Source organism: Echinops telfairi, unplaced genomic scaffold, assembly GCF_000313985.2.
Source record: "Echinops telfairi isolate 266 unplaced genomic scaffold, ASM31398v2 ScPeMD7_4;HRSCAF=17, whole genome shotgun sequence".
NCBI classification, from domain to species: Eukaryota; Metazoa; Chordata; class Mammalia; order Afrosoricida; family Tenrecidae; genus Echinops; species Echinops telfairi.
In genome coordinates, this window is record NW_022103900.1 from 8,916,455 (window position 1) to 8,944,075 (window position 27,621).

Here is a 27,621-nt window from a genome sequence, read left to right on the forward strand (position 1 = left end):
ACCAATGTGTGTACTCGGGTCTAGATGAGTTTGTAAGGTAGTAGTGGGGGTGGGGAGCATGGGGGAGAAGCATTCAGGAACTCGAGGAATTATGTGTGCTTCCTCAGTGCTATACTGCACCCTGGTTGAATTGTCCCTTCTGTGCGGGGATGTCCAGTCATTTACAGATGGGCTCTGGGTCTCCACTCCAACCTCCCTCATTCACATCGATATAATTGTTTGGGACCTTTTGATACTGGATACCTGATCCTGTCAACACTTCTTGACCACACAGGCTGGTGTTCTTCTTCCATGTGGGCTTTGTTGCTTCCCTGATAGATGGCTGCTTGTTTAGCTTCAAGCCTTTAAGACCCCAGATGCTATATCCTTTGATAGCCGGCCACGATCTGCTTTCTTCACCACATTTGCTCATGCACCCATTTTGTCTTCAGCGATCATCTGGGGAAGGTAAGGATAAAAGAGTGCCCAGTTTTTAAAACAAAGTGTTCTTGTGTGTAGGGAGGCCTTCAGTAGAGGCCCAAGGGCCAGTCTTTGCAGAAATTGTGCACGTCCCTTATTTGCAAGGTGGCAGAGATTTAAACCGAAAGGTGGCTTACAGAGGACTAAGCTGGGAGTCACAGAAATAGTGATGTTTAAAAAAAAATGCCTTTGAGTTGGCTCCAACTCTTGATGACCCTGTAAGGCAGACGAGAATGGTCCTTTGGCCTTCTGAGACTGTCCGTCTTCATGACAGCTGATGTCTGCAGACACCCTAGCCTCACACTAGGCGCCATCAATCTCTGATAAATGGGGGAGTGATTGGTTACCATTGAACAACCTAGATGCTCCTATGATCACTGGTGAGACATAGTGGGTTGTGACTTGAATGGCCAACCACCAGTCCAGCAGTTAGAACCCACCAGCTGCTCCGTCAGAGAAAGATACGGCTGTCTCTGCTGTACAGATCTACAACCTCAGATATGAACAGGGGCCGTTCTATTGGAATTGATTTGATGCCAGGCCGTGGCCATGAGACTGTCCTAAAGCCAAATCATACTAAAAGCAATTGTGCTGCTCTTGATCGATGCCCGTGTTGCAGATGAGAAAGGCTCCGGGAGAGCAAGCCATTTGCGTCACCAGTGACTCGGCAGTGCATGCAAAAAAGAAAAGAAAGAAACTCACTTTGGAGAGTCAATTCTGACCCATAGATCCAGTTATCTCACAGTCATCAAATTGATTCAGACTCATGATGGCTCCTGGGTCATAGGAATGGAAAGTCTCGTTCTCCCACGAAGCGGCTGGGGAGTTCAAACAAGACCTTACGACCCACCAGGGCTCCACAAGGGCAGGTCTACCCTGTCCTGTGGGGGTGCTATGAGTTGCAATCAGTGTGGTGGCAGTGAATGCACATCCGTGTATCAAAGTAAAAATAAAACAAGAGAACATCTTATGAGAATGAACAAGTTCAGTGTAAATAGTTAACACAAGAAACAAGATGAAAAAGAATCTGCTTAAATAAAAATACCCATTTTGTGTGTATGTTGGCCTTTATGTATGTTAGAATGAGTTGCTTTCCAAGCAAGATGGATTAATTTTGGCTTTTAATAAAGCAAATACTGATGATAAGTATTGTTAGCTGGATACTAGCAAGCTGACTTAGTTACTATAATTTTTTTAATAAAACAAAACCATAAAAACAGGAAATCCTTATATATGATAGAAAGATAAAACATTTTTAAAGGTAAAATCTTCCAGTCCTTATATTTTAACAAATAGTAACATAATATAGGCTGTGGGAGGCCTTGGTGACATATACTTAGTAACTTTCGGGACATTCTAAAGATTATTTTGGGGGGTCCTGGGAAATAGTTTGCTAAATAATGCACTATTTTCATACATTACTTTAGAGGTACAATTTAATTTCATTAGTTTACCCATGTTTCAACACAAATGATTCTGGGTATAATAAAAAGTCAAATATATCTTTAAATTATTAGTATGTGCCACAACTAAGAGATTTCAAATGACAAAACAATTAAATTTTGTTTTGAAGAGCCTCATTATTGTAAGTTTATGCTTCCCAAAGAATTATAGGTTATTTGGATATAGGAAGGGTTTTTTAAAAATGTGTGGGAAAATAGAATGAAAAGACCATGAAAATTTCCCACAAACGGTTCGAAGCCCCTTGTATCATCTCAATGTGTGTAAATGATGTGTGTATTTATACTACATCCATTATTTCTAATAGTTAAAACAATTAGATGTGATATAAAAGTGAAAACAAAAATCATTTAAGCAGCAGTGGTTTTTCATAATTCTGAATCCTTCTATCAGACTCCTTAAACATCCACTTTTGTTTAGAATATAGAAGTTAAGGAGTAATCCCTGCATTTTTGTAAATGTCCTGCCTGAGAGTTCCTTTTTTTCCCATAGACATTCAGAAAACAGAATTGGGGACCAAAGAGGAGCTGATATCAAGGGGTCAAATAGAAAGTAAATGCTTAGAAAATAGTGATAGCAACATATGTGTAAATATGTTCGATACAATTGATGTATGGATTGCTCTAAGGGCTGTAAGAACTCCCCAATAAAATGATCTTTTAATTAAAAAATTATGAAAAAGAAAACAGAATCGACTTTAGCAACCCAAACACCAAATAGCTCTCTGCCCTCCAGTTCATGCCCACTCTGGGTAGGGAAGAACTGCCCTGGGAGTTCCCACCACTGCCATGCTTTTACAGGAATGGAAAGCCCCATCTTTTTCCTCAGGAGTGGCTAATGGTTTTGAACCGATGACCTTGTGGTTACATATTACACTACCAGGGTTCCTACGTTAGCAACACATTAAAAAAATATATATATATATATATATATGAAACTTAGCCTTTACATGAAATGACTCAAGGTTAAATCCTATTTCTCTGTAGGAACTGGGACACTCTGCTTAGTGGCCAGTAAGGGGAGCCATCACAAAGTATCATTGTATTTTCACGACAGCCTGTATTTCCTCCTAGAATTAGGTTGTGAGGACTTCCCTAAATGTGCATCTTGCTCTCTGGTGAATTTTGAGGTCAGCTCTCACCATGCCTTGCCTTGCCACCCAGCTGTCACAATGACGGGCCACCAGGGAGGACACACTGCCGAGCAGCGCAGACGCCGTGCTCATTCGTAGGTGTCCTTTTGGCGAATCCCACGCTCTGAGCAAAAACGCCTTGTACTTAGGATCTGGGCCGAGTCCCGCTGCTGCTTTCATTGTCTGCCCCACTCAGGTCTCCTTATTAACCCCACTCCTCTCTCCAATAATACATGTAAATTATATGTTTCTTTCAAGTCCGTCGACCCACTTCTCTCAAGAAAAGCCATTTGTTCTCATGCACCTGAAGCTAATTCTCACTTCTCGCCTCTCAGGGGCAGGACCAGCCTCCTGCCCCGTGAGCTGTCCTCCTCCCAGACACCCTCCATGGGCTTTTACCTCTTCTGCAGGTCCAGTGGGAGAGGTTTTAAGGTTGGCGAGAAATGAGAGAATTCAAGCGTGGAGTGTTCCCGGCATGTTTTTTCTCTGTGTTGCTTCCAGATGCCTAACGTGAGCAGGGCACGTCTTTGAGCGTGGCACCTGACCAAACATTGTTGTTTCAAGGAGAGTCAATAATGCACATTACAAACATGTTTTGGTGACCAAACACAGCCTCCCTGCTATAGGTCTCCCCTGGAAAAATGAGGCAATTATCTCAATCAGTCAAGTGAAAAGGTCCATTTATGCTTCAGTTCTCTGGCTAATTCAGGCAAAAGTAAAATTTTCATCTGAATGATCTCAGTAATTGGCTTGCTGCTTTCCTTTACCAGTGAGAACTTGACAATGAAGCAGAGGCTTTTTCCTACTGACAGGCTGGTGGTAATGATGGGGAACTTGGGCTGAGAGAATCTCAGAAAAAGAATGTTAGCAGAGATGTTGTTGAGACAGAGCAGCAATAGATGTCTGCTGAGATGCTTAGTTGCACCTAAGAATCCACTTCCTTTCTCTCCCCTCACTTGCCTTCTACAGCGCTTCCAGGCTAGAGCAAGTGCACAAGCCACAAGGCTGGAAGTCCCTCTCTCATCCTTGTCTCACTCCTTGCCCTTAATCTCCAGTCAGCTTTTTATGCATCCTTTGAATTTCCCCCTGCTTCCCAATAGTTTCATTGCGACCGCCTTCCTTCAACTCACCATTGGTCATTTTCCTTGAGCATTTGTTCATCGGAGAGCTTTTGCCCGAGGGTCTACTATGTGCAGGTACATACAAACAAGACAGACATGGTTCTATTGAGAATGGACGCCCTTCATGTCCTTAATGCGTTTCTCGGCCTCTTGTTTTGTACTTCTGTCCTAATCTAGTCTACCTTGCTATCCGTTGACCCTTTTAAATTGTCTAGCCTTGAGCATAGCATTCAAGGGTGGTTATGATCTATGGTCTGGCATAGGCCTTGTTCTCCACCAATTTGGCTACTCGTTTATGATCTGATTATGTGGTCAGTCGGAACGTTCCCCCCTCTGCAAACAACTTTGGCTTGATATGCCCTTCTTCTTTATCTTGTGAGTACACATACCTTCATTGCTTTTCATTCTGGTGCTAATTATTAAAGTTCTCTTCGTTTTTATAATATGGAAAATTCTACCTTCTTAGACTTACAGGCAATGATTTCAAACCCTGTCAATTGTTTGAAAAACACTTCTACTTAATGTAAACATCAGTTGTTTTATCTGTGTGTGTATGTGTGTGTGTGTGTGTATTCCTTAGCCTCTTGGCTATTCTAATCAGTCTCCACTGAAAAGGTTCCCAAACCACACCTCTGCGTCTTTCTTTTCAGCTCTCGATCTGGCTGTGATGGCCACAGAGATCATTTTAGGGTGGATTTGTCACCCCTCCTTCAGGGAGGACCTCGGGTGAAGAGAGATGCCTGGCTCAACCCCGTGCCCTTCCAGGAGAGCATCTATCTAGTGTCTTATCAAAGCAGGACTGTCAGGGTCTGACATTTTCAGTCCACTCGGGGGCCATGGGGAGCCTGAGTGGCATGGTGGATTATGTGTTAGGCTGCTAACCACAAGGACAGCAGTTTGAAACCCCCAGCCACTCTGTGGGAGAAAGATGAAGTTTTCTACTCCCATAAAAAGACATCATCTTGGAAACTCACAGGGGTTCAAGGCGGCCCTAGCGGGTCCCTGTGAGCCAGAGTAGACTTAATGGCAGTGGGTTTGGCACAAGTTTTTAGGGAATCACTGGAATCCTTGGGCATCATAAACTGTTGATATATTTGACTGCGAGCCAAAAGGCTGGATGTTCAAGGCCACCCGGCAGGGCCTGGAAAGAAAGCCTGGTGATCTAATTCCAAAAACCCAGTCACTGAGACTCCTGTGGAGCACGGTTCTCCTCTGGCACATACAAGTCGGAATCTTGATGGCTCTGGTCCTGACTGGAGGCCATTCCAATGAGTCACAGTGGGTTACATATTGGGCTGCTAGCCTCAATGTTGGCAGTTCGACTCCACCGGCTGCTTCATGAGAGCAGGGTGAGGCTTTCCGTTCTCCTAAAGATGTGCAGCCTTGGAAACCCAAAGGGTCAGGTCTACTCTATCCTCTCGCATCGTTATGGGGAATTAACGCGATGGAAGTGGGTTGTAGGTATATCGGACCCAGAGCTCCCTGTGGGGTGAGTTTCCAGGCTTGTCTGTTTGTTTTCTGTCTCTTTTCAACTGTTTACTCTTCCTTACGTTTCCAGGCGTATCTGCACGTCAAACTGAATTGCAGAGTTGGCTTCTTGGAAACCCAGCTTGCAGCGCATGTCACTAACAGGGCTGGTAACAGCAGTTATCAGACGGAGTTGTGGAGCTGTGCCACTGGCTGCATGGCTGGCAGACGCAGGTATGTGGAGCTCAGCCATTCCATGTTTGCGGTCCAACAGGGAAGATGTAAAAAACTCCAAACCATACTCGGTGCCATTCGGTTGATTCAGACTCTTGGGGGTCTCTGTAGGGCAGAGTACCACTTCCTCGTAGCTTTCACAGGCTGTCAATTTGTATGGGCGCTGAAAGCCTCATCCACCTGGCTCTCAAACTGCTGGCCTGTGGTTAGCAGCCCTATGGGTAAGGCACGACTCCTCAAGGGCTCTATCATGGGGAAGATAGACCCCTAAACTATTCAAGGGCAAGTAGTGGCACTTGGTGTTCAAAGCTAGGTGAATGCAGCAAGGAGCAACAGCATCCAGTGACAGCCAAGGAGGCCTGCCACGTAGTGTGACGGAGATGCTTACTGAAACCTGGTGCCCTGTGGACGAAGTAGAAGGGCAGCCAACGCGGGTTCTTCTCCCACCGTGCCGTCCCAGGAATTTAGGGTTCCTGTGGCTCACCGCCACCCAGTTGATCGCAACTCCTAGCAACCCCCTAGGACAGAGTCGAACGGGCCCGTGGGTTTCAGAGACTAAATTTTGACGAGGGCAGAAAACCTCGTCTTCCCCTGCGGAGAGGCTGGTGCCTTCCGGCTACCGACCTTGAGGTTAGCAGCCCCAAACTAGCTCCCTGTGCCACGAGGAGCCGTGTGAGGTGCATTCACACAGTGGCTGCCACCATGGGCTCCAGCACAGCCACCATTGCGACGATGGTGCAGGACCGGTGATGTTCTGTTCTGTCAGTGCTCTCTTTAAGGACGCAAGTGTGGTGTTCAACATCCAATCCCCCTTGAAGACACCTAATGGAGTGATAGCACCTGCAGAACACAGGGGGATTCTGGAGAATTACAGCCAATCCTTTAACATCCACTTACAACAGTGCCAGCTACAGTACTGTTGCTGGGGAAGATGAACTCACTTCAGGTACATGGCATTTGGTCACCAGTTTGGCAAATGTGTTCCCTTAGAAAATAAGATGAGAAGTTGTTTGCATCTACATGGAACAAGCAACATTAGTATTTATTTTTGCACGACGCTATAGCACAGTACAAAGAGAGAGGAGCTATCTAGATATCCCAGGGAATAATGCTCCATTGATGATAGCTTACGAATCAGGGCAGATGAGGAACAAAGGGCCAGTCAGCAGGCTGAAGGCCTTAGTAAGAAACACGTGATCCCGAGAATGGGAGATCACCCCACTGAAAATGCAGAGATGGATATCTGTAGCATTTTTAAGGATCCGGCGCTTTAAGGAATTCCAGAAGACCTTCAGAGTGAAAGAGACATTATTGCATGTTGTACTTCTACCACGAGACCTAAGACACACAAGACCTAATACACTTCTTCCGGGTCTGGCAGCTGCACATTCCGCAACTGGGAATACTGCTGGGCCTCATGTAGAGGGCAAGATTACAGGTTAGATTAGGTGCAGAGCCAAAAAGGTCTGCGTCGAAGGCTTAGTTGGCTGATGAAAGCCCCGCTGTTTGGGACATATAAACCAGCTTCAGCTGCAAGCACACAGTTCTTGAGCCTGTTCTTACTCATTGTGACCCTCTAGGGCATGATAGAGCCGTCCCTGTGGTTTTTTGAGACTGTAACTCTTTCCGGAGTACAAAGCCTTGCCTTCTTCCCAAATATAACTTGCAGACACGGTCAAGTACCAGTGATGGGAAAGATGCTTTGTGGAGGTCAAGACAAGCATGGCGGGCGGATCACAACACCGGGCCTGGGATTGGGATTACGGCTTTGCCACATGCAGCAGTGATCTACATGTGTTTGAAAACCACGTCCTGGCCTTCTGCTTAGGCCGCGTCAGAGACTGAGTGACAGATGATGGGACACCAAGTGAACATGCTCCCACATGATTTGAAATTTAACAGCCACAGGGCCAATGGGTCATCCATTGGAAGGTGGAAGAAGAGCTGGGACGCAGTCTGGACTAGAGTGGAAGGTGCAGGAAAGCTGCAGGGGCAGGCAGTCCTTTCTTCCACGTCACCCACCCCTGTGGCGCCAGCACCTCTCCCTCAGCTCATCCTTCACCCCTTTCTGGAGGATTCCTTTTCACCAATGGATCAAGGAGAAAATTATATGAATACATACATATAGAGTTTCAAACAAAAGACATTATTAAAATTCGCCTCAACTTAATTCACTGCCATTGAGTTAATGCTGACTTACAGCACCGTGGAAGACAGGTTGGCAGTCTCTCTCCAGAGGGCCACAACCTTAAAAACCCTACGGGGCACAGCTCCATTCCGTGTGTAGGGGGGAGCCATGGGAGATAGAATCAACATGGCGGCAACCAAGAACAATAACTAGAATCTTTAAAATGGCATATGTAGTTCATATCTGTGGTTCATAATATACTTATTTTGATGGGATTGGCATATACAGAATAACTTGGCCAGTTGACTCCAGCCAACTTCAATCTTTGACTCTCCCAGTCAGCATAATAGATACCTGAATTGGGTGGACACATTGAAAGGGATTAAGTGATGCAGGTAACCCTAATTGTGGCCTTTTACTTACCAAGACTGATAAAGATACTATTGATGACAAATGTACAACCTACCAGCAACAGAGACCAAGGCTAGGTGCTCAATATGGGGCAAGTCTTTTGGAGTCTAATCAGACACTTGCCCACATATTGCTTACATTGGGCCTCTTCCATGCTGGATAAAGCAGAGGTTTGTTTTAAGTAAAATAGACAAGTCTACCAAGTCTGACTTTGCTTTTTTTACCTGCAGAGATTTAAGTCAGCACCATTATTCAAAAGTGCAGGATCGAACCACATGGAATCCACATAACATGTCCATGCAGGTGAACCACCTCACAGTAAAGGAGACAGAGGACTGGTTCATGACTATTATACCCATTTATCATATCAGGCAGGGCCACCGAGAAGCTGCTGGCCTGTTAGCGTACTATTCAGCCTGTTAGAGATGCAGTTGCAGTGCAAGTTTAGAGGCGAGACTCTGTAAGGATGGGGTGCCATCTATGAGGATGTTCATTGCCATGTGGTCAATTTGGACTTATGACCATCTTATAGCACAGGTTAGCACAGCCCCGATGGGTTTCCGAGACTGTGCCTAATTACAGCAAGCTGGTGGTTTTGAACTGCTGACCTTTCAGATCTCAGGCTAAAGTATAACCACTAAGTCATCAGGGCTCCTCTATGCATCAGGACGTGAGTATATATTGTTCTTTATAGTATGTTTCCAATAGGCTGGACACACAGGTTCAGAAGTTGTAGGGCACAAGCAGGAGTAGCCCCCACTTGCCATGACCCACCAGGGAAAATGGCTTGTCACCACAATTATATAACCTCTGCAGAGTTAAAGGTTTTAGTCCCCAAGGGACCCACTTTGACCAAGGGACGCAAAAGTCCCACTTTCAGCTAAGTTGCTGCTTGGGCACAAGAAGGCTATTCACCAGCTTGGCAGAGTAATTGAGCCTGATCACTGGGAGAAGAAAGGAACTGTGGTCGTGTAATGGGTTACATATTGGGCTGCTAGCCACAGTTGCAGCAGTTCAAATCCACAAGCTGATCCTTGGAAAAAAGGTGAAGTTGTCCGCTCCCATAAAGACGTGCAGTTGCACAAGCCCTAGGGAGCAGTTACACTCTGTACTAAAGCTTGCTCTCAGTAAACGTCTACTTGCTGGCAGTGGTTCAGTTTTCTGGGTCCTAGGGGAAGATAGGACTTTTTTTGTTATACAGAAAAAGCAGGACTTAATAGCCACTTGAGAGTCTCTTGGATCTAATTTGTGTCACCAAGTAAGCCATCCAGACTCACGAAACTGTTGCCAAAGCTGATAAAAGTGTGAATTAATAGTGGAAGAAAAGATAAGAAGAAGCGACTGAGGGCCTCAAACCAGTTGCTGTGGTTAGACTCATGGCTTGTCCTACTCCCCTCGAGGGCCTCAGACCAGTTGCTGTGGTTAGACTCATGGCTTGTCCTACTCCCCTCCGCAGAGACTCCAGAATCCTGCTACCTAAATTACACAGGAAGGGATCTCAGGGGCACAGGGATGGTCTGAAAGACGTGGAGCTTTGTGGCCATCCTGGATTCCCATTCCAAGGGTTCCTCAGCCTCCAGCTTGGAGTTCGTTTCACGTTTCCCCTCGGCTACATAGAGGGCAAGCTCCCGGGACGAAGCAGCTCTACTAATTGCATTGTGGCATTAAATGCACATGCAATGTAGCCCACCGGGTGACTGAGCAGATGAGTTCTTTACGCTCCAAGACGTTGCAATGGCGTTGGACCGACTGGCCGTTGAAAAGTCTGCATCACACTTTGATTTCTCCCCCTTTCGAATCTGCTTCCCCGGAAGTCCACCTCAATCTCGGCCTTTTGAGACCCTACACGGCCAACTTCGGCCTTGCAGAGGTCCAGTTCTTTGTCATGCTCTTCTCTTTTTCTAGTCTCGGCTTGCAAGACTCATTCATTTCAAATCTTTCATTGCCATCTGAAATGTAGACATGTTTTCTTCCGTCTCTTTGTGGCTTCATTAGATATACCTTGTGATGAAGTGAAATTTCTGACTATGGCTCTTTCCCCCAAGCTTCTGTAACTCCTACCTCACGATTGGGCGGGACCATGTAGATAAGGCACATGAAACACTAACAGAGGGGCTTGGTCAGCTTACTTGTCATTTCTCTGGCTATAAGAGAACCATCTCCGAAGCCGGAGCAGCGTTTTTCGTGGGATCATCCAGGAAGAGCCACTAGCCGGGCACTTGCAGATGGCTCTCTGCCTGAAGTGGAGGATGGCTGCCAAGACCAGAGGCACCAGAGGCTGCAGCACAGAGACCACGGAACAGAGCAAAGGGGTCATGCTGAGACCAGAGGGAGGCAAGGAGGCATGAGACAGTAAGGTGGAGCAGTCAGTGAGCTTCCTGGCCCATGGAGGCAGAGACCACGGATCCCCCAGCGTGAGGGGCTGAGGACCAGAGAGACTGATGACAGTATCCTTAATGTTTTCTAGTTTTTTTAATCATAAATGGCACTGACCTGTTAATTTCCCTAAAAAACCCTCTGAATTGTGAATACTCACTCTGTTCTGTGTGGCCATTCTGATGAATCAGTGACCAGTGACCGCAGCAGAAAAAGTAGTGTGTTGTGGGAAGAGCGGTTGGTATTAGAACAGGGTCAAAGGAGGTTGGGGGTGGGGTGGGGGTGGAGTCACGTCTGATCTCTGCCCTGTGGCCATTGGCTCGGGCTGCTGTGGGGGATGGGCTCTCCTCTCTACTGAAGCCAAAGGAGGTCAGGTAGGACCTCAGCCAGTTACTCATCCCTGCGTCCATTCAACTTGTCCAAATTTTTCTCCTTTTACCATCCTAGTTTAGGTTAATGACACAACTAGTCTTTTAAATCCTTCTCATGTTTCACCTACTTTAAGTTCATAATCATTTTTTGGGGTGGGGTGTGATTGTATCTCCCTAGACTATGTGCTGGAATCCTGTGGTATAATCACCCAAACTCATTTGGCACCGAGTCCATCCTGACTCCTCGTGACCCTACGGACCGGGCAGAAGTGCTCCTGCTGGTTCCTGCGACGGTCCTTCTTCACAGGAGTGGAACGCTTTGTCTTTCACCTGCTGAGGAGCTGATGGTTTCAAACTGCTGACCTTGTGGTTAGTGGCCGAACCTGTAACCACTAAGCCGCCACGGCTCCTCGGCTGTGGAAAAGGGCATCGTGCTTGGTAAAACAGAGCGGCAGCAAAAGAGAAGCAGACTTTCAACAAGATGGATGGACATAGTGGCTACTACAGTGGGCTTGAACATGAGAACCACAGTGAGGCTGGCACAGGCCCACGGGGTGCTTACTTCCTTTGTACAGAGGGTTGCTACGATTAGGAACCGACACTATAGCATCCAACCACCACCACCACCACCTTCCCTGAACTTCCTTTGTGCTCCTGTAAGGAGTTACCCCAAACCAAACCAGACTCACTGCCTTTGAATCAATGCCGACCTCACAGGGCAGGGCAGGGTAGAACTGTCCTGCTGGCTTCTAAGACTATTCACAGGAGCTAAGGATTGGCTGGCTTCAGACCTCCGAATTTTCAGATTGCAGACCAATGCCGAACCATTACCCCACCAGGATCCTTTGTAAAGGGTTACAGCTAACCCGTGATGAGTATTATTTTTGAATTGTGTGGCCATTGCAATGGATTATAGTATCCTAACAGAGACGTAGGTAGTGCCTTGGGAAGGTGGACGTCTGAATTTGTAATGACGGCTAGAGACTGGCCACCCACCTCTGACCTCCGCCTTGGGATGGTACTGAGTCTGACTCTCCGTCCCCCTTATGAAAGTCAGAGGAGGTCTGAAGGTCTCCCTTTACAAGCCCTAGCCTGATTTTTAGTGAATGTCATGCTGTTTGAAGCTATCTGTCCCTTTGTTATGTTAATGAGACCACACCAATCTAGGGTGTTTCTTAAAGGTAATCACATCAGAATTATGAAAGGAGCTTATGAGACACAGATTTGGGTGCCTCCTGGGGAGGAGAGAGGCCGACTGAAGCGCACCAAGAACCCATGCTCAGGGCGCCCATTCAAGGAGATAGCAGGACTGAGCCATTTCATTTGAGCTTTTGGCTTCGAGAACCATCAGAAAATAAAATTTGGATTTGAAAGCCACTCACTTCTAATGGTGCTACAGCAGAACAAGCTAAATACAACAATTTTACCAACTGTAATTTTTCACCTCGAAATATCCATTTAAATAACTGTCCTAATGACCTAAGCACCTTTGTGGCCAGGTGAATTGTGCATTGCGCCCCTCACCACAAGATCAGCAGTTTGAAACCCCCCATCAGCTTCTCAGGAGAAAGAGGTGGCTTTCTGCTCCTATGAACTAACCCACAGGGCAGTTCTTCCCTGTTCTACAGAGTTGCTGAGTTATAATTGACTACCTGCTCTTGGCAGTGAGATTGTTTTCTTTTTCCATTTTTGGTTTTTGTTTTTTGATTACTTAGAACCTTGTTTGTCTGGAGGGAGATCCTGCCTGATTTGTTTACTCTCGCCTCATTTTCTAGCATAATGTTCTACACAGGAAAGATTTTCAACAATTATATTTGGATTAAGTAATGCTGTGGCAGTTACATAGTCTCCTGTTCAATTTGGGAAGGGGTGGAGTCTAGCCTGTCAATCAGATCGCAGCTTGATGGCCTCATTTGGAGGCGTGAAGGAGATAAATAGCTCACTGGAGGCCAGATACACTCACTCCCTGCAAGACATTCTTGTTGACAAGCCAGATGGAGCTACACTGATGCAGCCAGAGCCCTGGAGCTGAAGGAGCCACATGGAGACCCACACCAGCACTGAGAAACTTCTACCACCACTGGATCCACAAGACTTTCCACCCACTGGCCTGTAATCTTCCTGCATTTGGTATGATTACATGGCTGCGTGAGTCTGAAGAGGAAATTTATGGACCAGTATCAATATATGGGCTATATATATATTGGACTTATGGACTTGATCTGGACTGGGCTTGAATATTTTCTTAATGTACAATTGCTCTTTCATACAAAGTTCTCTCTCACACATGCATGAGTGTCTATGAATTTATTTCTCTGTTCTACCCGGACTGACACAAATGTTTTCAATAGCTTTGAGCAACATTTAATTGCACGTACATGTCCATCTTCCCAAGCCTTCTGTGCGGTGCCACACTGATATTCCATTTCACCACTTACTTGTTGACAGTCATCTTTTACTAGCTTCCCCACTTCAGACTGCTTGGTCTCCAAAGCTTTGTAATATCTGGCTCCATTTCTACTTGTCCCCCAGATAAATTGCCTGCTCTTGGGTTCCACATGAGGGGGGACCTCTGTCTACCTTCCCTGACAGTGTTGCACGATGTGGTTTAGGGAATGCTCCTGTCAGTCAGAATCCTCCCTTTTCCCAAATATGACCCCTTCACTACCCTTTCTGCAGCCCCTCTTTCCCTCAACTGAACTCCCATACGTAGGCAGAACTCACTGTGGTGCTTCCATCTGCCAGGAAACAGTTTGACAGGCAGAGTAATGAGACATGTCTGTTCTCAGGGAGTCCTGCGCAGGAAGAAGATGCATCCATGAGTGAGTATGGGGAAACTTGCTGGGGTCCTAATACATGTGTACATTAACCATTCAAGAGCAGGCAGCCCATTTTTAGCAGGTAAAAGACCATGACTTATTTTTCAATTCGCAATCACCACCCAGCTACTGTTATTATTGAGTTGATTCCAATTCTCAGTGCTCCCACAGAGTGTAAATCATTGCCAGAGCAGCCAGTCCCATCTTGCTCCTGAGCAGCAGCTGCTGGTTTGAACTGCCTACCTTGCAGTTAGCAGTCCAAAGCCTTGCAGGTCACAGTGCCACCAGGGCTCCTTAATCAACCTGAGGGAAGAGGTCTTTGCATTTGAAAATTGAAAAATAAGTCACGGTCATTAGAATTGTGCTATCAAGAGGGGTTGGCAAGGAGTATACTTTGAGCAGGGAGGTGGGGATGAGCAGAGGTGGGAAAACATGTCACTGCAGGCAGTATAAATCATCTGCCTTGGGTGGAAGAAAAGACAGATGCGACAAGCAAGGAGGAAAAGCCAACGACCACAGAGCTGGGGAAATTGATTGGGGCCTGATGGTCCAGGATCTTGGAGATTCCCAGAGTATGGACTTCTATCTTTTCTGCAGTCAGGAAGGAACCTGGGGCAAGATGCTTAAGTGCCCGAGTAACATGATCAAATTTGACTTTCGAATGATTGCATAGTGTTATTCAGCTTTCACAAGCACAGCTCCAGCCTGTGAGGGCAGCCCACCCACTGTGTGGGCTCGGAGACTTCCATATATTATGACCTTACGGGAAGGATGCATTTTCTTTTTCCCTCCTCTTCCTGCCAGTGAAAGTGGGTATTGGTTTGTTAAGCCCAAGTCATGTAATAGATATGCACTATATGTCTGTATCTGTATTTCCTAAATATCAAATCACCCAGATTGGATAGGCAAGGCAAATCCAAAACACGGGGGTGGATTAAATGGGACTCCATACAAGACATTGGATCTGTCTTTGAACAAGTATCCTCCCAATTTTCAAGCAAAGCGGGAGTTCCCCTCTGATCTCAGGCTGGCTTGCGCTCTGCTCCTTGGTGAAGGAGCTGAACAGCCGGGGAAGAAGCGTGCTGTGCTGTCAGCAGCTCCACTTAGCAATCCCTCGTAGTACAGTGACTGCCTCTTTGAAATGATGATGGAATGAGCCTTTCACAGACACTGGCTCCACAAACAACTTTTCAAGGATGTGTTTGCTGCCCTGAGGGAGCGAGGGCTCCATGCCTGTGGTGGGATGGCACAAGGGACCAGGGTCCCGGATGTCAAGAAAAAGGAGCCACGCTACAAAAAGACAACTGTAGATACAACTTAGAAACTGGTTTTACTCTGTTGCAAACAAATGGACAAGATATTGTACAATATATAATAAAAAGTACAGCATAGTAACAAGTGCCACTAACAAAAGAAACTTAAGAAGGCTTAAAAATGCTTATTTGTAATATATATATATATACACACACACACTGCAATAAAAAGCCACAATAAATACACACAATTCCATGTCATTCATAATAAATACTGAAAGTATAAATACAGAAGACTACAGCTAATGTGAATAAATTATTACAATGTAAGGTTTAGGTTAAGTTCCACTGAATATTATTGTAGCTTATCTTATATACCCTTTGGCATCTTTGATGTTGCACACAAGAGAAATCAACCTAGAAGTTCTGTCACAAACATGACATCTTTGTGTAAAATGACGGTCCATATGGACTGCAGTTTGATTTTCTTCCCTTTCACCCTCTGTAAGTGACTGGATTGAACATAACAGGAATACAATACCTACCAGAAGAGTAAACATGGCAATAAAATCAAGTGAAAAATAAACCAATCTTGATGTCAAAACAAACTATGTTACCAGTACAGTGGTTTTTCTGACATTTTCATTTATTTCTTTTTCCCCCCACCCGCAAAAAACCAACAACAGACACAATGCTCAGAAGACTTCCCTTGTGTAATGACCATTCCCCAAATCCAAATGGTTCAACACAGACTGAGGGATCACACCAAGTCTTTTTGATCTTTAGATCTACCATGACATTCAATGTCATCAGAATTTGCAAATGTACCAAGTTTGTGGCATCTGGAAAGGAGAGACAGTTGACGTCTACAACTACGATAAGATAAAGACACTGGGAAAGTTGGCATTTGCTTATGCAACCAAGTATACATAGATATGTATGTGTGCACGCGTGTGTGTTAAATGGGGGGAAATGCATGTTTGATCAATGCCAACTGACTTTTTTTTAATCCAATTGGTAGACCCTGTGACACTCGGGGGTGGGGTGGGGCACATGGAAACAGCAAAGGGCCATTGTCTGCATTAACAGGCATTAGCAGTAGATATGTGTTCATAGTTCTACCTTAAGAGGCTATTACACCAGAAATGCAATAAACTGAAAAAAGGAAAGCGGGTCAACTTTACTAAGACACAGCCAAAGCTGACGTTCTTAGGAACATTGTTGTAATCTACAGTTTTAACTTTTTATTTATTTATACTATTTCTGCACTGTAAATGTCTAGCGATTATTTTACATCAAACACTTTTGAAACATGTTTCACGAACTACGCTTCAGACTTATTTTCATAGAGGTGCTAAAGTAGATTAAAACGTGGGCCAAATGATTCAACATTCTTTACACTAGCATTCTGTAACTTTTTCTGTTGTTAAAGTGAGGAGGATCATTTCCCCCGAGTGCAGTTTGTGAAGGTCAACCACATCAGATGCGGCTGTGATGTCACCAGGCCATTGGAGTTGGGGAGATGCACAGCTGCACTGCACCACGGTTGTAAAACATCCCATAAAGAAAGGAAACATGGATTTGGGAGGTGCTCCTCATCGTCCGGTTTCTTCTGCTGCCGGGTTGCATCAAGTCCAAGCAAGTGGAGCAGGCTCTGAAAACTGTGGAGGAGGAGGGGCCGGAGGCAGGAGGCAGGCTCATATTGAGTGATGTGATCAGAAAAATATCACCACTCTCCAGGACTCCTCCTTTCGTTTTCAGGCCTTGTCAAGATGACAAATTTTAGAAATCATCTTTCTGATCCCTGAGAAAGCAAGCTGCCATTGTTTAGCTAACATGGGGACAAAGGCCGGGATCAAACGGTGGCTGAGTAAGTCTCTGGAGTCATTTTTAATTCCACGTCAGATTCTCCCCTGGAAGGGGGAGGGGGGTGGGCTTTAGAATCTTGTTTGTCATTTTAGGCTAAAGCAAGATGAACGAGAAGGTACTTATTTAGAAGCAGAAGGCAGCAGATGCTTGCTTTTTGCCATCGTAACTTCTCAGAAGAAAATTGAACAGTGTAAAAGTCAAGTCACTGAATCCTGGTCCTGAAGTTATGCTTGTCACTGGGGATTTGAAGCAGTCACCTTTTTCTCAAATTACCTCCACTCAGAAAAAAACAAAACAAAAATCAGCAATGACAAAAAGCACAGCCATTAGAATGAAAACCACCACAGCGTGTTTGTGGAAAGCAGTGTTGTGCCATCCTTGTCGAGCACTGTGCCAATACCCACATCTTTAGTAAAAGCTCAGATTTCCCCGGGGGCGTGTGGAATCCTCAATGTAATAATCACCAAAGGTAGGAGGGGATCCAACTTTCCTGGAGTTTCTTAGTACAATGGTCCAAATTACCACGACGGTTGCCAGGTGCTTAACCCACAAACACTGGCCAAGATATTTTCTTATTGTGAGAAAAAAACCTAAGAAAACTGGATTGGGTTGCCAAGGAAACCACTTTCCCTGGAGATGCTTAGAATAGATGAGTATCCTGTTGGGTATGCCTGGGCAACAGTCCTCCCTGGAGGTAGATGGATGAGTCAGATGACCTCTGGAGAGCTTGTCTAGTCTTAGAACTATAGATTTTAAAGAATGCATTATTTTCCAACTGTACACTTTGCACACACAGGGAGCCAGTGACCCTCCTTGAGAAGTTTAAGCTATTCTGAGATACCCCTTTGGCATGACTATTGTCGAAGGAACCAGAATCCAGACAGTAACCTTTGGCAATGGATTCTACTTGACTGTGGTATAAAGAAAACAATTCCGTTTGACCAAACTTTAAAAATCTCTGAAATCCAGATATTATTTAGATACCATTAAATTATGGAAGGATCCAACACTCTATAAATAGTACATATATCCTTGAATCCAGGCAGTGTAGTGACTGGGTACAGAGATTAGATTTTTCCTCTTTAAGAGAGTTTCAATTTGGGTTTTATTTCATTCTCTTGGAACACAGAATACATGCATTTGAATTTATTTTAAAGACAAAAGGCCTCAGGTAGGGGAAATCTTGGTAAAATATAAAGGAAGATAAAAAATTGGATAAAATGTGCTACAAAATTAAAAATTTCATATTCCTTTTTTCTATGTCCCCTAAGAAGAGACAACAATAAAACAACATTAGAAGCCTTCTCTCTTGGCAAGGAGTATAAACAGTTCTTACCCCATGAAACAGTAAAACGTGACGCATAGCTCTGGTAATGAAATGTCCTAGAAAATATTTAAAGAGCTGTTTACTAAATTAATTTCCTCCCAAATGCTCTTTAATAAATAACTTTCAAGATAATCCCAACCCAGACAAACAACAACAACAACAACGACAAAAACAACACTGGAAGAAAGTCAACAAAGAAAGGAAAAGTATACCCAATCAAGAAGCTATTCCAAAATTCTAACAAGATCCAACCAGGTCACATACACTAACTTAGACAAAGAAAAGGCTCATTCTACCATAAATTTGTTTTCTGTTAGCTTCTTCCAGTCAATAACAATTACCTTAAAGTATTTAAAGGGCCTCACTTAGGTCACCAGAACAGAGCTGACTGGGCCGCCACCATGTTTATACAAGGACGGACTTGTGTCACTAGTGTGTACTGAACACAAATATTGTTTACGATAAATTCTATCATATTTCTTTGACACTTTATTCCTGCCAGAAACTTTTATGAGCTAAGTGGCACAGGAGAGAGGATGCTACTGAATTGTGCAAGTGCAAAGTTAATACGTCCGAACTGATCACGAGAGAAAAGAAAGTCGTCTTCAACATGACTTGAATCTTTGCAACTCGTTCATTTCCCATGACTATAACAAGGATCTATATTTATTGAGATTTCAGGCTACTCATTAACAAGATTGTACACATCTTCATACAAAAGACAAGGAGAAGACATTCTGGTTTAGACTTTGGATCTACTTGCATGCACCTTCCTACCTTCCGTCCTTCTGCCTGAAGCACCACCCTCAGGACACAAAAGCAAAGACGTGTCATTTTCTAACCAGACAGACCAACTGAGAGGAACGCCAAGATGTCCGTGAAATGCAACCCCTAGCAACCTTTTAATTTTAAACTATAGAGACGACAAGCAAATAACATGCCTATAGTGGTGAGGAAGGGTGTCTTTAGTTTAAAGAGCACTCCACAAAACTAGCCTGAAATATTACAAGTATTCAAAATTAATACTGAGAAGTTACTATTTGAAAGAATCATGATGCATGCACAGATATGGCAGATTAAAATATTAAACTAGAGCTCTGGTATACTCCTAATGCCTCACTTTTCGTTAAGAATCCTCGTCAACGATCATCGCTTTAATAAAACACATGGTTAGAATTTCTTTGCAACAGTTTCTCTCTAGCATCTGGTAGTTTGTGTTTTAATTTTTGATGTTGTTTCAAGATAGTAAAATGTAGTGGACATCGATGTGTGGCAGTAGATGTGAACACCACTTGGGCCATTAGCGTGTCCACATCGACTGCCTTTTCTCGGTTTGGGGCTATTTGTGATTCTAGGTTTATAGTCTAAGACATAGCCCAGCTTTGCCAAACCCTTTAATAGTTCCTAGGTAACTCTGTTTAGCAATACACTGACCCAACCATCACATTTCCATCATTCCAGTGAGTTTTCAAATTGCCAATATTTAGTTAAGTCAAATCAATGAAGTTCCTTAATGCAACAGACATCATCTGATGCGCTGTGCTGTCTGTGCAAAGCGTGGCATTCTGGTCTAGGCATTTCTGTTTCTCTAGCACAAGTAGCAGAACACGGAGAAAGCAAGCAAGCAAGCAATGCAATCAGAAACTGCCAATGTGTATTGGAACCTAATAGGAATCAAGGCTTGAAGCCCTCACTGTTGGTTTCAGGAGAGAGCAGACAACCCCAATTCCAATCGACAGTCAAATTTCACATTGGGAAGCACAACCGGGCTTTTCATTGAGTTAGGAATTTATGCACGGACTGTAACAATGACACAAGACTGCAGGCTCCACGAGAGACCAAGAAGCAGACAGCACTGGAAAGAGAAATTCTGTTATTTGGGAGAAACGACAGGCTCCCGGGCACCTTTTAACAAATAAAGTCTCCTGTTGACCTTGAGAATGTCAATTCTCCACCCGGGTTAATTCGATAGCTTGGATCCCCAGTCAAAGGTGAGGGTGTGGACCGGCTTCTTTGTTTTATACCTGCTTCAAGGTGACCTGCCTTGGGAGGTTGGACCAAGGGTTTTGCTATATTGTTAGGCTTTCTAGAAACAGAATCCAGAGGGATTGTGTCCCATACTGTTGTTTCAGAGGTTTCCTGAAATCTTTCCTTGTATACATGAGGTACGCCTGCTTTTGAGTGTCTGATAGGAGTTTGCTGATATAAATTTAATATCACCTATGTAGATCTTTGAAGTTGCCATCAGGTGAAAATCATTTTCAGTTGGCTCAGTCTACGTCAAGCTCTGATTCGATGAATACATTTCAGCCAGGAGGGAGAGGATGAAGGAGGATCCAATGAGTTCTATTAATTTTGGACAAAGAAATGTCTTTTGAGCTGCAGCTTGCATATAACAAGAATTGATGCCAGCCTTTCCAGTTTCACTTTATAAAAGCACGTATTCAAAGAATTAAATGAAGCTTCCGTAGTTATTCCATGCCACCTGTCAGCATCATCACCATTACTATTATCGTCACCATCACCATCTTGAAAACTGGTTTGGCTCCCCCTACTCCTTCGATCATCTAAGACAGATCTAACACAGCAGTTATTCAAGAAATACTTGTTAAAAGAAAGAGTCACTACTTGACAAAATTTGAAGACTCGAAAGGTTATTGACTTACACCAGAGTATTAGAAATTTTAAAAACCGTATATCAACTTATAAGAAATAATTCACAATATATTTTTCCCATTTAATGACCACCAAACCAGGATTTTGCCTCAAAGTCCCCTGTTCCTGAGTGTAAACATTTCAGGAATAGGATCGCTTAGCTTAATCGCTTTGTCCCTAGAGGGTCATGTGACCAGTACTATGTGGTGGGCAGTTGGGCAGAGGTGTTGCTGCTGGGCTGCTGGGCCGGGTATGATTGTGAAGATACGACCGCTCTAATAAACAGGTCTTCTGCATTTCGTGTGTGCATAGCACACTGGCGGAAAAAATATAGTTTCACCATAAAGACATGGTTGACTGTCAAAAACGGACTGTATCATCCAATGAATTAATAGACATAGACAAACAGATATGACTTACATCTTAAGCAGAGATCCTGGGTTGGAGGATGGGGTGAGGGTAGCAGATTTGAGTCAATCTCTTTCATTGACTTCTTCTCCCAGAGGAAATTGAGAATGACAAAGAGGATGCAAGCTGCTGCAGTCACTTGGCTTGCAGATCAATTTGGCTCCGATTATAAGTGAGAAGTAAGCCCTATTAAAAGGTATAGGGCTGGTGCTAAAATAACAGGGACTGGAGCTCGAAGCTTTGCCAATTGACAGTGAATGGCTAAAAAGCTGTGTGTCAAGAGAGACTATAATTTGATTGGATATAGTATGGGAGCAACACAACAGCTGCAGGCCAGGCCACTGTCTTGATAGAAAGATCTTTAGTACCCTAACTGTCTGCATCTAGCTTCATCCCCGTTTTTTAAAAAAAGCTTAGAATAACTGCAGCTAACTGTAGTGCTTTCCTGGCATGTGGGCAGTTTTTGATGAATAGAAAGGCTATTATTAGAAAGGCCAAACCAAAAAGAAAAGAAAAAAAAGAATGCTATGCTCTCTCAACTTTTCCGGGAAAAAGGTAACGATGAAAGAATTCCATCATTAGTATGATTTATGACTTTGACCCAGTATTTTCAAACCATAAAACCCAACAGCATTCTAGAATTAAAAAATGCAATAGTCATGATTGCCCATGGTCTAAAATGTGTTATCTTTCAATGTATGGTGTACTTGTTTGCCTCTATGCATATGCACGTTAGGGATATGTGGGTGTTTTAATAGGGAGTCTGTGTATGTAATTTGCGGGAGACAATTCGGATGAAGGCTATGTATATGAAAACCTGGAACAGTAGCTGTCCTGGTGGGAAGGCTAATGATTTTAAGTAGTGCAATGACTTTCGACTCGGATTGGACGGGAAAAGGAAGACACTCTGGTTTGTTTGTTCATTTGTTTGCCAGGTTTCATGTTAAGATTCTTTGGGCAATGAAGCCCCAAAGCAGTGACCTAGGCAAACCTAGACCAAACACCCAACCCACTGCTGTAACATTGATGTGAACTCACTACAACCCTATGGGGCGCCCTGGAGTTGGCTCTGACTCACCAACCCTATGTACAACAGAACAAAATACTGTCTGGCCTTGAATTTTTTAGGACATCTTAAAACTGTCCCATAACGTTTCTAAGGCTGTAAATCTTTACAGAAGCCACATGCCACGTCTTTCTTCTGCAGAGAGGTTGGTGGGCTTGAACCACTGACTTTCAACAAGCAACCAAGTGCTCTTTAGCCTTGGCCTTACCACAGTTCCTCACACAGGAACAAGTAGACTGAAAATAAAGCTGAACAAAACCAATTATCGATCCTTTCAAAGACTACCCTGTCATTCTGTCCTTCAACTCTGCCCCAGCAAGGATCGCCTGTTCTCTACTCCCCCCTCACTCTGTCTCCCAAGAAAGACCTCTGAGTGCTTCTGATGGTCCAGCAAATGTGGTACACATGATGCTTTTATGTACCGAATGAGGGAGTAACCCTTGTCACTTGAGCTTATGGTCTTTAGATTGTGTCTGCATGGAGATAAAACTTAGGGATCCGGCCTTACAACTATAAACGGTAGATTGAAAACAGCAATACCACCATCTGATTAGCCCAAGGCCTCCATTTCTCAAGAGCAACAGTCCCTGCCTCTCAGTGCTTCCTACTAGGGTAGACCCAAAGCTCTGTTACTGTCCATACTGATGATTGTGAATTTGGCCCAGTCTTGGGGAGAGAAGGGGCCGGAACCAACCACACGGCCAAAGAGCTGCCGCATAAACATGTTCACCCCAAATCAAATTTTAGTAGAAACTTTTCCACTGGAGGGCTTGGTCTAGATTAAACATTTTAGGTTCAATTAATGAAAACATTCTTTTAAAGGGATTTAGATCTACAGTCTGTTTAGATCTCAATTTATCAAAATCCTGATATACAAGACTTAAAAATAATCGCAATGCAGTCACTGAAAAGCAAGGCATGTCTACAATCAAATAGTCATAAAACATGTGATCATGATATAACATCAGACAGGCAAAACTGCAAAACAGGTTTAGCATAGTCGTTGCATTGAAATGACAAAGTAGAACCTGCTGTTGACTCCACTCCGTTTACAGAAAATGGGATCTCAGAAGTCCTCCAGTGGACCCAGTGCAGATAAGAAAGGTGGTGGTGGTGGTGGTGGTGGGGGAGTATGTTTTCTTTCTATCTGCACCCTTTTAATAAGCGAACATGAGGTAATTCAAGAGGATTCAATGCATTCCAGACTGTTCTGCGAGTTGTCTCAGGCAGGAGAAATCAAAATGCTTCAGAAAAGTAAGGCCTAGTTGAATATGTGGGTAGAGGCCCCCCCCCCTTCAATTGGCTCATCACTAAGTGGAAATCTCATCATATGCTTGATTTGCTGAGATGGATTGATCTCGCGGTAGAAAAGGCTGGTTACTGAGCGTGTGTCTTCCTCGTTTTCTCAGCCTCCTCTGCTTTTACTGAGTGAAGTCCTCAGCGGCGAAGGAAAATATGTCATTTTGTTTTCATCTTCACAAAGTTACTGGACGATTCCTCTATAGTAATTATATGAACCTTATAGTAGTTACAGATTTAGTATTATTTTTAACTTTTTGTTAAATCTCAAAAAGTTCTCAGCCCCCCACCCCTCACGAGGTATTGTGAAGGGGCACTAAAGTGCACTTGGCTGTAGTGGGGCAGAGTTTAAAGGTGCTGTCCAAGCTAAGAACCAAGATGGTGCTTTTTTAAAAAAACGAAAAAAAGGAAAGGCCATTCCTTCCCCTCCATGTCTGCAGTCAGCGGAGGGAGGGCACGGAACTACACCCTCATGGGAGGATTGTCCTAACTTCGCGTCAGAGAAAACTGTGTAAGGACCTGCACATATAGACTCGTCTATCTGTCCAAAATAGCAAAAATAGGCCTATTTCACCCATAAGAAAGTATTTGCAAAGCTGATCAGTCCATGATCATAAAAACGTGAGTGGATTCCAGATTCAATCCATGTGGGCATGCTTTGTGGTACCAACAATGCATCTTCAGCTGAAATGAACACACGGCTGTTCATTTCCATCAAAATGTGACTTCTAAGCTATCATAAATAAAATACGCATGGAACAATTAGATCTGTTTTTCCTTACAATAATTACTTTCACATTAAAAAGTCACCCTATTTCTCAGATATATTGAAAAGTAAGACTCTACATCCGATCCCTTCCCAGTCTTGGTCAACAATCTTGCACAGGCCCGATAAGCACAACTTGGAGCTCTGATCCACACAGCTTGGCGAGTTTCACACAGTTTGACGGGGAGGCAACTGTGAGAGATGCATTTTTTAAATTAGCATTTTCTATCAAAACCATCTTTTAAATCCTTATAGAGACCGTATTTGTGCAACGCCACAGCTATGTAGCTAGAAAGGGAAACAAAGAAAAAAGAAAAAAGGAAGCACACTCTGGCACATTAACCACAGTCCAAGTTTTCGTGATTCATAGTTTAAAGATGAAAAGCCCAGGCAATCCAATTAAATACAGCGCCTTCCATGGGGAGGGGGGGCTAGGGGAGGGATTGAGCCCAGAAATAACTGAAGCTACTAAACGGGGACGGTCTCCACCACGGGTGACTTCATGCACTCTTCGTGCAACCGGCTCTTGTCTGCAAGGCTCAGGGGGTTTTCAGAAGGATGCTCGGGGATGTGACTGTCACCATTCAACGTAGACACAAAGCCTTCCTGGGAGGGGCCTTTCAAGTAGGAGTGAAACTCCACTTGCGGGTGACTGGCCCTGTGTTCGGGGTATAAACTACCGCAGGGCACAGTGCTGTCACTTTCTGAGGACGAGCAGCAGACGATGACCGAGGGGTTGGTGGGCGGGTAGTGGGAGGCGCCGTAGGCCTCTTCGGCCTGGCGCGCATAGTCCACGAACTGCTCCGGGGTCATGGTGTAAGGCACCAGCGAGAGGGTACCGTTTTTGATGGTATCTCGTTCCGAATAGCTTTCTGAGATCGGGCTAGGAGTTCCTGGGATGTGCCTATCGATTTGGTAATAGAGAGTCGAAGAGTTGGCATAAAAGGAAGCGTTTTTCGCGTGGCTTTCGTGAACGGCGGTGCCATCAGAATAGCAAAGGACCGAAGGAAGGGGGACAACTTCAGCGTGGCTGCCCAAACCTTCCACAAAGCCGTCTCCTTTCTCGTCGTCATCGTCCTCCTCCTCCTCTTCCTCTTCCTCCTCCTCGTCCGACTCACTGGGCGCCAAGCTCTGCGTGCTAGAATCGGTGACTCCGCTGCAGAAGCTGCTCCCGTCCTCCTCCTCCTCCTCCTCTTCTTCCTCCTCAATTTGGCAATCTAATTCCTCAGCAGACTGCAGGTGCAGCACTGCGGCTTGGGGCTCAGTTTCAAGATCAAAGTTGTCTGCAATGGAATATTCTACGGAGTGAGAGACAGCGCCCATGGCACTACTGTGGGCACTTATCTCGCTGTGGCAGCCGTTCAGCGTGGGGATCGGCTGCTCGTGGTTCTTCTCCAGCTCAAGTTTCATGATTGTGTGCAAAAAGTGAGTCCGGACACGGATAGGATTGAATTCAATTCTACCTGCTGTGTTGCTACATCCTTCTTTAGTGCAGCCACAGGGGAAAGACATCCGATCCACCTTGGAAGGAAGAACACAGATTAGCCTCATGGAGTTAGTACAAACCAAATAAAAACCCCGGGTCTTCTGGCAAGCCCTCAGCATCTGAGATTACCTAATCCCAAGTGTGCAAGATCAATCGGCCATCCGACGGCATACGGAAAAGTGTACAACAATCGAGTTCTTTAAAACCTCTATTGCAAACGAACTCCCGGGCAGGAGCCTCCAGTGTGTGTCCAAGTGCTAAATGAAACGTTAGTGGTTTCGACTAACAGGGAGGTGGGCCGACCTGCTCCTGAAAACCCCAAGGAGTCCAGTGGGTCTCCATTAGTCAGAACTGACTCAGTGCAAGGGGTGGGTGCTTAAAATTTTTTTTTTAATATATTAAAAATGGAAATGGGTTATGTTTAGAAGTGGCGTCCATGGATTGTGCAAATGGTTCACACACTCGGCCGCTGACTGGAAAGTTGGAGCTCTGAGTCTTGACAGACAGGCCTGCCTGTTAAGTGATCTGCATCAGAAAACGGAGCCACTCAGTAGTGGTCTGAGACCCACACTGTTGACTGGACAGCAATGAGAATGCTTAGAAAGGTGCGTTTCTTCGTTCATTGGCTGCCCGGGTTTTTCTTTCTTCCCCCCCCCCCACCTTTTTCCACCCTTCCTCACTCCCCTTGTTCCCATCTCTTCAGCCACTCATTCTGCTTCCATGTTTTCAGTGCTTCTATCCTATCCCAAGCTCCCTTGCTTCTGCTGTGCCCCGGGCCATGGGGCTGGTTTTGAACGAGCACACTTACTATCCTCAGCCTCACCTGTTTGAAATGACCTTGTAGGACGTCCCCTATGCACACCCTACTCTCTTTCTTGCACTTGCTGTCCAAACCCAAACCAAACCGAACTCACTGCCATGGAGGCGGCTTCGCCTCACAGGGACCCTATACGACAGAGCAGAACTGCCCTCCGGGGTTTCAAAGACTTCGATACAATCTGGAGTAGACAGCCTTGTCTTTCTCCTGTGAAATGACTGCTGGGTTTGGATAACTGACATTACGGTCGGCAGCTCAGTTCTTAGCTTACTACGCCACCAGGGCACCTTTTCTTGCTGTCGCCCTTGTGAGATGAGCTGCTCAGGTCAAACTTTTAGGATTGCCACCACGTTGGCATCATGTGCCGGGATAATTCCCTCAGACGCTTACCTTCTCATGCTTTTGGGTCCTTCGCACCCAGGTGCATGTGCATGTACCACGTGACTGTGCTGGGTATGCACATCATAACTGTGGCTGAAGTTTCACTCCTGGCTCTCCTTCCTAAGATCTTGAGGGAAGGGCATGTTTATTTCCTCAATGTCCCCAAACTATTTGAATGACTGGGCTCACCAAGTGTTGGTGGAATGACCTGTCCACTGAAGTGATAGCCGGAATTGTGGGCAATCTAACCCAAACACCAAATTCCTGGCTAGCGAGACAATCTCAACTTATAGCGGACCCTGCAGAACAGAGTCG

General features: G+C 44.8%; 1 protein-coding gene across 3 annotated transcripts in view; it reads right to left on the reverse strand.

Annotated features, from left to right (window-relative positions):
• Positions 1-16,212: 16,212 nt before the first annotated feature.
• CSRNP3 (cysteine and serine rich nuclear protein 3) overlaps positions 16,213-27,621 on the reverse strand; it is a 209,263-nt gene continuing 197,854 nt past the window's right edge. For all 3 annotated transcript variants that reach the window (XM_045298964.1, XM_004703775.4, XM_045298959.1), the window contains exon 5: positions 16,213-26,143. In XM_045298964.1, the coding sequence (XP_045154899.1) occupies positions 25,091-26,143 (1,053 nt within the window). In that variant the 3' untranslated portion in view covers positions 16,213-25,090. The remainder of the gene's footprint in view (positions 26,144-27,621) is intronic.